Here is a 12,819-nt window from a genome sequence, read left to right as displayed (position 1 = left end):
TACTCAAAACGACGTCGTTCACTGAAAAAAAGCCTCCACAGAGGCGTCTCCACGATGTGATGATTAAGCTGCAACTCAGTTTTATAATTTAGATAAAATTTTATATATATAAATTAATATTTATTTTATCTATTTGTATATTAAATGTTAAAACATTTTAAAATTTAATAAAATTCATATATCACTCCAAATAAAGAGTATAAAATTCATATTTAAATTGTACTTGAACAATTCTAGTTCAAGTTCAAATTAATAATTGAATGAATCAAAATTAAATATTTTTTTTGAATTAAATATTGAGTGATATACAAATAACTTGTTTACACATTTTATATTGCATCGCAATGTGAACTATAATAAATTTTAGCAATCTGTATCATCTTTTATAGTTGTAAGTAGATAATAATATGAAATTAAAAAAAATTTCTTTTTCAAGATAACATATTTCTAATCATGTTTTAATCCGACAATCCTAGCGAGGAGGAATGATAGTCTTGCATTATATAGAGTGATTAGGTAATATTGGAAAAATGGTGTGGGCTACACTAATTAAGTTATAAAATTTGACCTTATTAAACAATCATTGAATAAGAGTCATTGGAAAGGCAATCATTAATATTAACCATTGATTTGATTGTTAACGTAACACCAATAAACATAAAGAGTCTATTATTTACATTATAACTAAAATTAAATTAAATTTATCTCAATGATAGAGAGTCTTTTTTATTTCTTTCAATTCTTACTAGAATGTTGCTAGTGCACTATGCTCGGGATAATTAACATTTTTTTTTTTATAATTTAGTTGTTGAGTTAGTTTGTGGAATATATATATAGTTTTAAATGGATCATCATATAAAGTTATCGGTAAATATTTCAGTTATACATAGCATTTTGTTACAAAAAATATAGGTAACGTTTGGTAATTTATAATGTTGTAAAGCCCGACCTTATAAAATATTAGTCATGACATACATGCGATGATAGCATGATTGCATGCTAGGAGAGTCCCGAAAAAAATTTATAAAAGTCGGTATTGTACCTAAAGGTACAACAAAGTTGATTTAATCCTCGAACTAGATCAAATAGGAATTTTAAGGTGAGATTAAGATCGTCACAGTCCAAGGATGACTCAAAATGGTAATTCGGAGTTTGAGGATCAATTTGGAGTTAAATCGGAATTTTCACTATCCAAGGGTAAAATGGTTATTTGCCACTTAGGGACAAAATGGTAATTTTTAGAAAAGATTTATTTGGTCCCATTTGACTTATTGGAGTATGATTTGAGGTTTAGAAGTGAAAAATTTTAATTTCGGTATAATTTGGAGTATAGGGGTAAAATGGTAATTTTGCCACTCCATGGGCAAAATTGTAATTTTTCACCACTAGGACAATTTTCCAGCACATGGTCTTCCTTTATCCTCATTTTTTACCTTTGACTAATCATGTGGTGGAGATAAAATGTTTAAATTTTTAAAATTTTAAAATGGACTAATAAGAAAATGCTATGTGTCAAGCTTAGGATAATTTATTATTTAACTAAAAAAATCAGCATAAATCAGCCCATTACTCTCCAAATATTCGGCCAAGCAAGGAAGAGAGGGAAAGAAAGGAAGAACAAACCCTAGGTGAGGAATTTCAAGAGAAAAAGTGTGGAAAATCAAGGAAAACAAGTGAAAAATGTAGGATTTTTCAACTTAAACTTAAAATCTATTTTCCTTAAGCATTTCTCCTTATTTTTCATGCTTAAATTACATGTTTTTATGGTGAATTGTTGGCTGATCAAAATGGGTTAGGAGAGAGAAAGTTGTTGGATTTATTTGATTTTAAGTTATGTTAGTGTTTTTAGTTAGTTTAGCATATTTATAAACAAAACAACAAGAAAAGAATTTATTTTCTCCCACAACCATTAATGGCCGAATTTACCATGTAATGAGTGAGGATGAGTTTGATTTTTATTCTAGGAGAATTGGTTAAGAAATGATGAATTATGAGCCTAGAAAAATAATGAGAATTTTCGGAGCAAAAATACGAATTTTTACCCACTAGGGGTATTATCGTAATTTGCTACCGAGATTGATAATTTGCACCACACTGAGGGACATTAAGTCAATTTGGGTGCAATTGAGGTATAGAAACTGAAAAAAATTAATTTGGGATTAAATTGGATGCGTTAGTAATTTAATCGGGTGATAAGATGAATTAGGTCAATACCGAGTTTAGATAGTTACCAGTGCATTTTTGCATTCCATATTATGCATTAATAGTCTAAATTAGTTTAATTTCAATTTAGTACCAATGTAGTGAGTTTCTCAATTTTGTACTGTGTCAAGGTGGCGAGTCCTCCGATAAAGGCAAGGGAATTGCATCCGAGGACCAGTAGTTTGAGTATTTCGAGAATCGGCATTCTAGACATCGTGAGTAAACTTACTGTCATTTTAATTATTTAGGGTGGTTTTTAGATGATTTCATGAATTCTATGAAAAAAAGAATTTAAAAAGGTAAATTTTCATGTTTTATGAATAAATGTGTTTCAATGAAATTAAATTATAAATTGTTTTGAAATTAATAATGATTTTGAAAAATAAAGTACACGGAGACTGTTAATTGTGAAAATTTGATTGTTTAAATTGATTGGCTTAGGATAAATCGGGCATGATTGGCTAGTTGGCAATTGTATTGAAATGTGAATTGTTTGGTTGCCTTGAAAGACTGCGAATTTCAAAATTTCCATATCATGTTATTGAGTTTTATTGTATGGTGGATTATATATTAATTAATTACTGCAGTAGGGGGTTTTTGTGGACCAGCCTTTTAGCGGGGTACGGTAAACCCCATTATATTCTTACCTCGAACGGAGAGGCGCGTAGGGTATCTTCTGGGGTAAAGCTTAAGGTTCACTTCACGCCAAACCACCACGTGAGGGGGAACTCAGCCAACGCCAAGGAACGACTATATTTTCAAAACAAAAATATGATTTATGTGAAATGTGAATTTTAATAGCCTTGGTGGTCTCGGTAGGATGCCTCGGCCAAAGTGTCCTTGAGAATAGATTTATGGCACAAGCATAGTTTTTATGAAATTCATAAGCCTCTTTACGTATTTTAATGAAATGTATTCTAATGCTGTGACCCAGTTTACGATGATTTACTTTATTGTCTCCATGTACTCAATTCTAGATGTTTATGATTATGTATATTTACTCATTGGGATTTTATAATCTCACCACCCTCATTTTCACCAATTTCAGGTTCAGTATAGACTGTAGATAGCTGATCTCATCGAGGACTACCGTTGGATCTGCATTTTTCAAACCGTAGGTTCACAGTCCTCTTTACTTTTGTTTATTCGGGGGCCCTCTTGTTATTGTAAATTAAATTAAATATTTTGGCTTACTGTATTACAGTATGTATAAATTTATTTAGCTTTTACGCTATAAAAAAAATTATTCACGTATAACTCTATAAATATTGTTTTATAAGAAAATAGAATATTTTACTTAATATTTCTTTTATTTTCTTATTATATTCAAATAACCATAATTTCGTTTTAAATGAAGATTTTAGACTTTTAAACACATTTTGAATATGAATTATGTGTTTTGTACTTGTATATTATATTTTAGCCAGTTTCAAAATTTTTGAGAAAAATGACCAAAATACCCTCGTGAGACCAAAATTAATATTTTATTTGTTTTAAGTTGGAAACAGTTTAAAATCTTTTAGAACACGATATTTGATAATGGTTGCTCACAAGAGAAATGAGAAACTGATAGTAAAGCCTAGCGAGGTCTCGGGTTGACATTCAGGGCAATGAGTGTCTACTGGGACACAGCGACAATTGTCACGGGCTCGAAGGGAGTACCGGGTCGTGACAAATGTAATGTGATTACAAGTAATGTGATTGCAGGTAATGTGATTGCAGGGAAGATAACATTGCAGTGTTTGGTATATAAGTAATGTAATGATTAAAATGCAGAGAATATAACATTGCAGTGTTTGTTTTACAAGTACTTTACAGGGTATGTAATATTAAATTCCAAAACTGTGTAATGTTAATTTTCAAAACTACCCTTATATATTAAAATACAAGTTTAACATGTATTCTTTTATTGTTCATTTTTATATAATGTCATTTTTAAAATATATTTTTAATTAAATATATTTTATTTTTCATTTCTTATTACAAGTATATATTTTATTTTTATTTTTAATATAATTTCTTATATTGTATATTTTATTTTAAAATTTTTCTTTAGAAGATAATATTTTATTTTTATTTCTTAATACGTTTTATATGTATACATTAATGTGATAGCTTCCTCTCTTGTAACCAATAGCAAATTGGTAACAAAATACCCATAATTCTCAATCTCCAATTAATTTCTTCTGAAAATATCATAAATTCAAAATAACTTGCTATCAAGCTAAAACAAAATATCAAGCATAACATCACCAAAACCATATAACTGAAAATCATAAATGAAGCACCTTGATTGATGCTCTAATCCAAAAGTCATAAAGTTCTAATAAAACCAAAGTTGAAGTCACGTAAAGGATAGACACACCATTGTTAAAATACAAAAGAGTTCAAAGTTAATAACACTGTTAAAGTTCACCCTAAATTGATAACTAGTTCTTTGCAATAACAATACCCATCATTGCTTTAGATTGAGCCATTAAGCAAAGCCTTCACATAAATTTTCTGCAACTCCTCTAACAATGAAAATAGATAATTTATCTTCCACATATCACTATAGACGATATGTCTAGCCTTAACAATTTCTTCGGGAGTCAAACCTTCAACTCCCTGAACTATCTCAGCTACACGCTTTTTCAACCTCGTATCTTCAGCCGTGAATTGAAAACAACTTGCTAATTTATCAATTCCTTCCCTTACACCTTGACAGATTTCTCCAATCTTATCCACACTAGATTGGAATGCATGAACAATGTTGTCACCATTACTTTTTGTCTTAGTTTTTTTTTGCGACTCACCTCTCTGTCACCTTGCTTTATAGTCCTTCATCTAGCAGCAGTGGATCCCTCACTATTGGTAGCTTGAGCAGGAGAAACATCATCATCACCATTGTCATCTTCATCAACATTCAATGCAATGAAAGCTTCTGAAGCTACCCCTGTTGCTGCAAATGCAACTTCCTTAGTTTCTATGTTCTCCATTACATCAACTGGTGACTCTGCTCCTTCCCTAGTTGCTCTATCCTTCCCAAATATAATGGCTAACTGATCAAAGTGAGGGAAAGGCTTGTTTCTAAGTCCTGTAGTAGCTGGGTGACTCTATATATATAACCAAATATAAGGCATCAAAAAACCATGCAAAACCAAATATATGCCTAACTTTAGAATATAACAATGTTGTAAAATAAATTAGAATCATTACCTTAACCCAACCAATCCAAACATCATCATCACAAGTAACACATTTCTTGACATCATCCCAACAGAATCCAGAAGCGGAATGCGATATCATCTTAGCAATTTCCCTATATTGTGTGTTCAACAACCTCATTCTAGAGTTAATATGGGGGATAGCCCTTATGTTGCAATTTGGGATCCTTTCTTTCATCCATTTCTCAAGTTGTTGCAAGTAACCAGGCTTGAATGTCCCATTATCTCTACCCCAACTTCCTTCATTCACAAGATCAATGCAGTAGTCAATTAAGACTCCATCTTCAGTAGGTGTCCACTGATGGGTGGATCTTTTGCTTGTCCTTCCTAATCCTTGAGATGATGCAACTTCCATCTACAAGTATAAAACATAATATAGAAACAACATAATAACAAATATATAGTATACAATAGTTCATTAAAAATTAAAGAAGAAACACAACTTATTTAATTAAGAATAAATACAAATATGTCTTAATCAACACAAATTTGAGTTATTACAAATAAAGCATACAACATTTGTTGAACCAAATAAAAAATTAAGTTTCATTTCTAAAAGTTATCTAATCATTCCACATTTCTTGTGCCAAGTTATTTCTCCAAGTAGTCCATGCATTTGATGTCTCAATGTATTGTATCGTATTTGCATTTTCCATCACTTCTGATTCCACATACTCTTCATCCATTTCATCTTCAAGTGGATCATGTGTCATTTCTCTCTTAATGTGATTGTGTAACAATGCACAAGCAGAGATAATTTTACATTTTGTTTTCACTGGGTACCAAGACTTCTCTCTAAGTATTGCCCATCTCATTTTAATGAATCCAAAACATCTCTCAATAACATTCCTAGGACCAGAGTGTTTGTAATTAAACATTTCTTCTTTTGAACGAGGAGTGCGATTTTGTCTCCATTCATTCAAATGATAACGCTGACCTCTATTTGGAGTTAAAAATCCCTTTCCATTTGTATACCCAGCATCACATAAGTAGAAAAAACCTATGATAAAAAATTTATTTTTAGTCCATCACTCTAAACAATGTCAAGCTAAAATAGTTAATAATTTAATGTATATTTTTTCCTCATACCTTTTGGGACTTTCAATCCATTGCTTCTAGATATTGCATCTCGAAGAACCCTAGAGTCTGAAGTAGAACCCTCCCATCCAAGTAAGATATATATGAATTGCATATCCTGTGAACATACCCTTAACACATTTGTAGCAATTTCATTCTTCCTTGTTTTGTATCTAGGCTTATCAATTTTCAAGGCATTGACTTTAATGTAAGTTTCATCTAAAGCACCTAAACAATTCTATCGTTTCCAATAGAATAATGACAAAAATTATCCTTTAGTTGCATTTTTAATAGATTCTTATACTCAAGCTATAAATGTTTAAGAAATTTTAGTTTACCTTAAACCATTTCCATTTGAAGTCAGTTGAATTCTCGGGTACAGGCTCAGGCTTCTTTAGCAATATTGATTGCAATCTTAAAACAAAATTCAAAACTAAACCAAAATGCCTACTCATTGTCTCACCACTTCTAACAAATTCTCTTTTTATGATCCTATTCTTTGCATGATGAGAAATGATGTACAAAAAGATAGCCACCATTTCCTCAATATTCATGTTTTTTGTTGGTGTAAGCCTACCAATGCATTGAAACATATTACATTTTTTATAAAATGCAGCTCTATCCATTCTAATATTTTCAATGCATGTTAAATCAGAATCAAACACCATTCTCCTAAAATTCAATTTTCTAATAATATGTCTCCTATAAGTACTAGTTTTGGATCTTTTACGCTTTCTAGTATACATTAAAATATGATAACATCCTTGAACCAAAGTATTAGCTAAAAGTATTATGTTGAACAGCTCAATGGCTAATACAATAGCAGACACCATTGTTGCAGTTTGCTCTTGAGAAAACCCTTCCATTGTGTGAACTAACAATATAAAAAAATAATTAAAACAATGAAATATAAACATTGTATAAAAACAACATATAGTAAGCACAAAGTTAACTTTTCATCTCCACCCTACAAATATTCTATTCTAAGGTCAAATAGTATTTTTCCACAAATATCCAAATTAAACAATAACACATAATTATGGCTAAAATAACACCTCCACCATCACCTCATTATTGTTATATGTTCACAAAATCACAATGAGTTAGCGGCATAAAGTTCAATTAATAAACCCAAACTGTCAGATTAAACAATGACATTAAAGAACATTAACAAGTGAAGGAGTAGGTTATGTTGGTGGGATTGTAAGTGCAGCAGTTGATGGGATGTATACTGGTTTTGAGTTGTCACTTGAGATTCAGCAATTACAGAAATCATTTTTGTTTTGATATTTAAAAAAAAAAGAACATTAACAAGTATTTAAAGACAAGAAAAAACAGATACTTATTCATCACATAAGAAAACAAATAACATTATTGAGACTGACTTTTATGTTTGGGAGACATATTATTGACAATGAGCTCAGAACAAGGATTTTTCTCCTTTTTTCTTTTTTTGGTTCTTTGCCAATTGTTGAGTATTTATATTATACCACATTCTTGTACAATTACAAAAGTTGAAAGCTGAGTTGAATGAAGTATCAAAAAATCCTGAGCATTTAATTTTGGAGGCAATTCACTCTACTAGTTATTTTGGTGTGTTGGCTAATACTCTTTTGGCTCTTGAATCGGCACTAGACAGATTGGATAGTAGCATTTTGGAAGAATTTGTTACTGTAAAAATCTTTTACAGTGAGGGAGGATCATTAACCTTACATGAAAGTTTCTGCAAATGGGTTTTTGCTTGAAAGGTTTGGTTTTGAGAGAGAGGTGGAGTTAAAGCTAGTTGCAAGGGCATTGGGGGAGGTAAGGGAAGCAAAGCAGGGTAATAAAAGTAACTTTGGAACTGGTTTTGGTTAACGAACCCAAAGTGACTTGAGTATTGCAACAATGGGTTCTGGTAATGATGCTTATGAGGGTTGGTCCTACCCTTGAAAGTCTTGGTTTTGGTAGTGCATTTCTTGTTAACATGGTGCTCTTCTGTTTCCTCCATTGCTTGATTGTGAAAAAAGCAAGACCTTGACAAAAATACGGGGCTGTGAGCATAAGAGGGAAAGATAGATAAAGAGGGAAGAAAGTGAGGGAAGCATTTTCAACTGAAACTGTAGTTATTGCAAAGAGAGAGATAGAAAGAGTGACATGACCCGAAACTCCCCATCGGGCCCCTGACAACCGCCGCGAAGCCTCGACATACATTCTTCACCTCGAATGTCGATTGAAACCTCACAAGGCTCTCGTATCAACTTTCGCACTTCGCCGATGAGCAATAGTTATCAAATATCGTAATTTGAAGGATTACGAGTCATTTCCAAATCAGAACATAACATATTGTTTTCTAGGTCACAGGGGCATTTTCGTCATTTTTCGTCAAAAATCTCAAAACTTGCAAAAAATGTAGTAGGTAAGCAGAAAATATATATTTAGTGATTAAAAATAAATTAAGTATCTAAAACGTTCATTTGAAGTGAAAATTTGACCATTTGAATATAATAAAAATATTCAATAAAATAAACTATTTTCTTGTAAAATAATTTTTATAAAGCAATTGGTAAATAATTCTTATAGCGTAAAAGTTAATTATATTCATATATACTATAAAGCAAATAACCAAAGTATAAAATTACTTTTACAGCAACACGTGGGCCCACATCAAATTAAAATGCATCGAAAGCTGAAAACCTACAACTTTTGCCGATTCAAGTCCAAATGAAGGTCCTTGTCAAAGTCAGCTAACTATGAAATTCCCCGAGCCTGAAATGTGAGGAAATGAGGGTGGTGAGATTATAAAATCCCAGTGAGTAAATAGACACCATCTAAACTATCTAAAGGCGAGTAAATGGAGACGAATTAAAATATTCTTTTCCAATATATGTTTCATAACATGAATTTTCAGTTTACTCAATTAATCAACATGGCTTATATATCTCACAAAACTTGGCTCCTGCCAAAATCATTCCCGGGGATGCCTTGGCCTAGGCATTTGACTAAGACCACCAAGGCGGTTAAATGTCTTTACATTCGAAATTCTAGCCATGCCTTGGCGTTGGCTGAGTCTCACTCTCACGCGGTGGTCCACGTGAAGTGCACTCAAATCTTTACCTCTAGAGACACCCTTCACACGACTCTCCGATCGAGGTAAGGTATATCTGATTCTGTGCCCCCTCTCTTAGGCTGGTCCACAGAACCTCCATTGTAGGGATTATAGATTATTTTATCTACCACCTGATTTATAAAATCCTTATTTGCATGACATGGTAATTTATCGCAATCTAGCCTCTCAAGGCTGAATACATAGTATATATAATTTTGATACAAATACCGACTTTGCCATTCATGCTCACATATTGCTATAAGCCATATAATTTAAAACATAATTTATAACACAAGCAGACAGTCTCTAATTACTCTATTTTCAAAACCAATATTCAATTTTTCAGAAAATTTATAAAATCATTTTATAAAATCACAATTTCTCCTAAAACATAGCAATTTACCATTTAAACCCATTTTCTATAAAATCACACAATTGTATAAAACTACTCTAGATAATTAAGATGATAATAAGTTTACTCACAGTTCTAGGAGTCGATGTACTCCTAATCCCAGTCTTTAAGCACAATCTCTGTACTTTTACTAGTGTAATTTACTCACCACCTATCAACAATGTACAATACATAATTCACCACATTAATACTTGACCATTATAAAATTAATTCAGACTCGATGTATATGCATGATATGATATGCAACTTATCCGACTACCGCTTAAATGCAGTGCTGACCTAATTCGGCCTATTACCCGATTAAATGACAATTGTGTCTGATTTGGCTCCAAATTGCTCCATTTCATTTCTCATATTTCAATTCACTAAATACAATTTCAATAATCTAAAATTCAGCCTAACAAGCCTCACAATTCTTCTTGAAAATTTCGGCCATTGTGGGGCACTATCACTAAAAATTTTCCCATTCCATTTTCTTACTATAAATCATCATTTCATCATTTTTTCAACCAATTCACTTGATCACAAAATCAATTCATTACTTCTACACTTCACATAGGGTTCGGCCATTGAAGGTTCATGGGAAAAATGGATTCTTTTCTTGTTGTTTTGTTTCTAAACATGCTTAACTAACTCTAAACACCAACATAACTCAAAATCAAACAATTCCAACATCATTTCTCTCACCAAACCCATTCGGCCAGCCATGATTTCCCCATGAAAACATACAATCCAACCATGGAAATTAAGGAGAAAGGCATGGGTAAGGTAAATCACTAGCAAAATCAAAGAAATTTTACCTTTGCTTGATCAAATCCTTGAATTCCAACACTTTCTCTTTGATTTTCCCCACCGAGGGTTTGTTCTTCCTTGGTTTCTCTTCTCTTCTGGTTTGGCCAACCACTATCGGAGAAATGGGCTGGTCTTTATGCCTTTTTATAAAGAAACAATAAAATAATAAAAGCATGACACATGACATTTCCTTATTGGTTCAAATTTTAAATATTTGACTTTTAATTCTTTAATTCTCCACCACATATTTCTCATGTTTATCCATTTCCATGATGAATAAAATCCCTTGGTCTTGAGAAGTGTCGAGAGTAAAAATTTACCGATTTGCCCTCGGGGTGGCAAAATATCCATTTCGCCCCTATACTCTAAATTATACCGAAATTAAAAATTTTCACTTCTAAACCTCAAATCATACTCCAATACTCAAATCATACTCCAATAAGTCAAATGGGGCCAAAAAAATCTTTTCTAAAAAATTCCATTTTGTCTCCAGGTGACAAATGACCATTTTACCCCTAGATAATGAAAATTTCGATTTGACTCCAAATTGATCCTCAAACTCCGAATTACCATTTTGAGTCATCCCTGGACCGTGAAACTCTCAATTTCACCTTAAAATTTCTCTTTGAACTAGTTCGAGGCTTAATTGACTTAATGATACCATTAGGGGCAATATCGTCTTTTAACTATTTTTCAAACTTCCTAAATATGCAACCATTCTATTGAGCATGTAAATGACGTCGTAATTATTTTATAGAATAGGGTTTGACAAAGAGGAAGTAAGAGATTGGGTTTTAGTCGCTGAGGTTCTTTGTGTCTGGTTCCGATTCATAAGGAGGCTTCGATGCTGATGAAATTCAAAGGTAAAAGGGCATTGCTTGGGCTCCCTTATAAAGAAAGTAAAAAAGGCCACAACAAAGATAGGGTAAGCCCTTTTATTTTCATCATTTGATAAAGAGAGTTTGAGAAACAGACTAACAGTAGTGTGGGGTGGGCTTTGTGTTTGTGTGTGTGCCATTAGTTTTCAATATCATGAAAACATCCTTCTTCATTTCTCTAATCTTTCTTCAAAGAATGATTGCAGAGTTGAAGTTAGAAATTACCTGTGCCTCTTGTTGAGGATTAGCCCAGAAATCCAACTTCTCTTATTGATCAAGGGCTAAATTGTTTCATTGATAAACCCTAAAATATAAATATGAAGAAAACCCTAATTAATATAAAAAAGTCAAATTAAAGAATACAAGAAGAAGATAAAAAAAAAAAGAGAAAGAAAAAGAAGAATGGGAGATTTCAACCCACAATTTCAAATGATGAAAAAGTAGAGTTAGAAGAAGGAAGAGCGACTTTAGCAAAATGAAAAAGAAGCAGCAGACCCTAAACCCCAAAAACGACGGTGAACTTTGTTTGCTTCAGATTGTGAGTAATTTTTTTAAAAGATGATGGGTAAAAATGTCCTTAAAGACATTGCAGAGTGTAATGTAATGTGATTGTATTAGTTTTAGACTACAATCACATTACATCCATTGGCTGCAATGTGATTGCATTATAATCTTACATTGTAGTGGTCTGTTACAAAACAAACACTGCAATGTAATTTAATTGGGCACATTAAAGGGAATGTGACTTTACATCCCTTATACCAAACGCACCCATATATACACACTAAGTGCAAACATTTTGGTAGAATTGTAGTTATAAACATAGGTCATGATTAAAGTGTCAAGTAGAGTTTGCTGCCTTCATACAAAAGGGAAAAGGCTTGTTGTTTTACAATTGCCAAGGTCATGTCATGCAATTTGTTTTGTACAAAAGATGAACCAAAAGCTTATTCAGGAGCTGTGGACATTAAATAGTCATTTTTTAAGGCCCTTGCCTTCATAAAAAAGGAAAAGGCATTGTGTTTTGCAACTGGCAAGTGCACAAAAGGTAAATAAAAAAGCTTGCACTAAGATTGTGGACATCTCATAATGGTCTTTTGGAGAGTGACCTGTAAATCAAAAATTGTGAAATGTTAACAAATTAAAATATCAAATATTGCTTAA

The 12,819-nt window shown here is 32.1% G+C and overlaps 1 protein-coding gene across 2 annotated transcripts; it reads right to left on the bottom strand.

The window, feature by feature from the left end:
• On the bottom strand, positions 4,510–6,838 carry LOC108663341 (uncharacterized protein At2g29880-like). 2 transcript variants are annotated; one of them, XM_018127084.1, is made up of 4 exons: positions 6,498–6,838; positions 6,346–6,408; positions 5,401–5,763; positions 4,510–5,297 (listed from the first exon to the last, which is right to left on the bottom strand). In XM_018127084.1, the coding sequence occupies exons 3-4, from the start codon at positions 5,761–5,763 to the stop codon at positions 5,025–5,027; spliced, it is 636 nt and encodes a 211-aa protein (XP_017982573.1). In that variant the 5' UTR covers positions 6,346–6,408; positions 6,498–6,838; the 3' UTR covers positions 4,510–5,024. The 2 variants fall into 2 exon arrangements, with proteins under 2 accessions (XP_017982573.1, XP_017982574.1); XM_018127085.1 differs by lacking the exon at positions 6,346–6,408.

This window comes from Theobroma cacao, chromosome 9 (genome assembly GCF_000208745.1).
Source record: "Theobroma cacao cultivar B97-61/B2 chromosome 9, Criollo_cocoa_genome_V2, whole genome shotgun sequence".
Classification (NCBI taxonomy): Eukaryota; Viridiplantae; Streptophyta; class Magnoliopsida; order Malvales; family Malvaceae; genus Theobroma; species Theobroma cacao.
The sequence above is the reverse complement of the archived record's forward strand: the minus strand, read 5'-3'. Positions and strand labels throughout refer to the sequence as shown.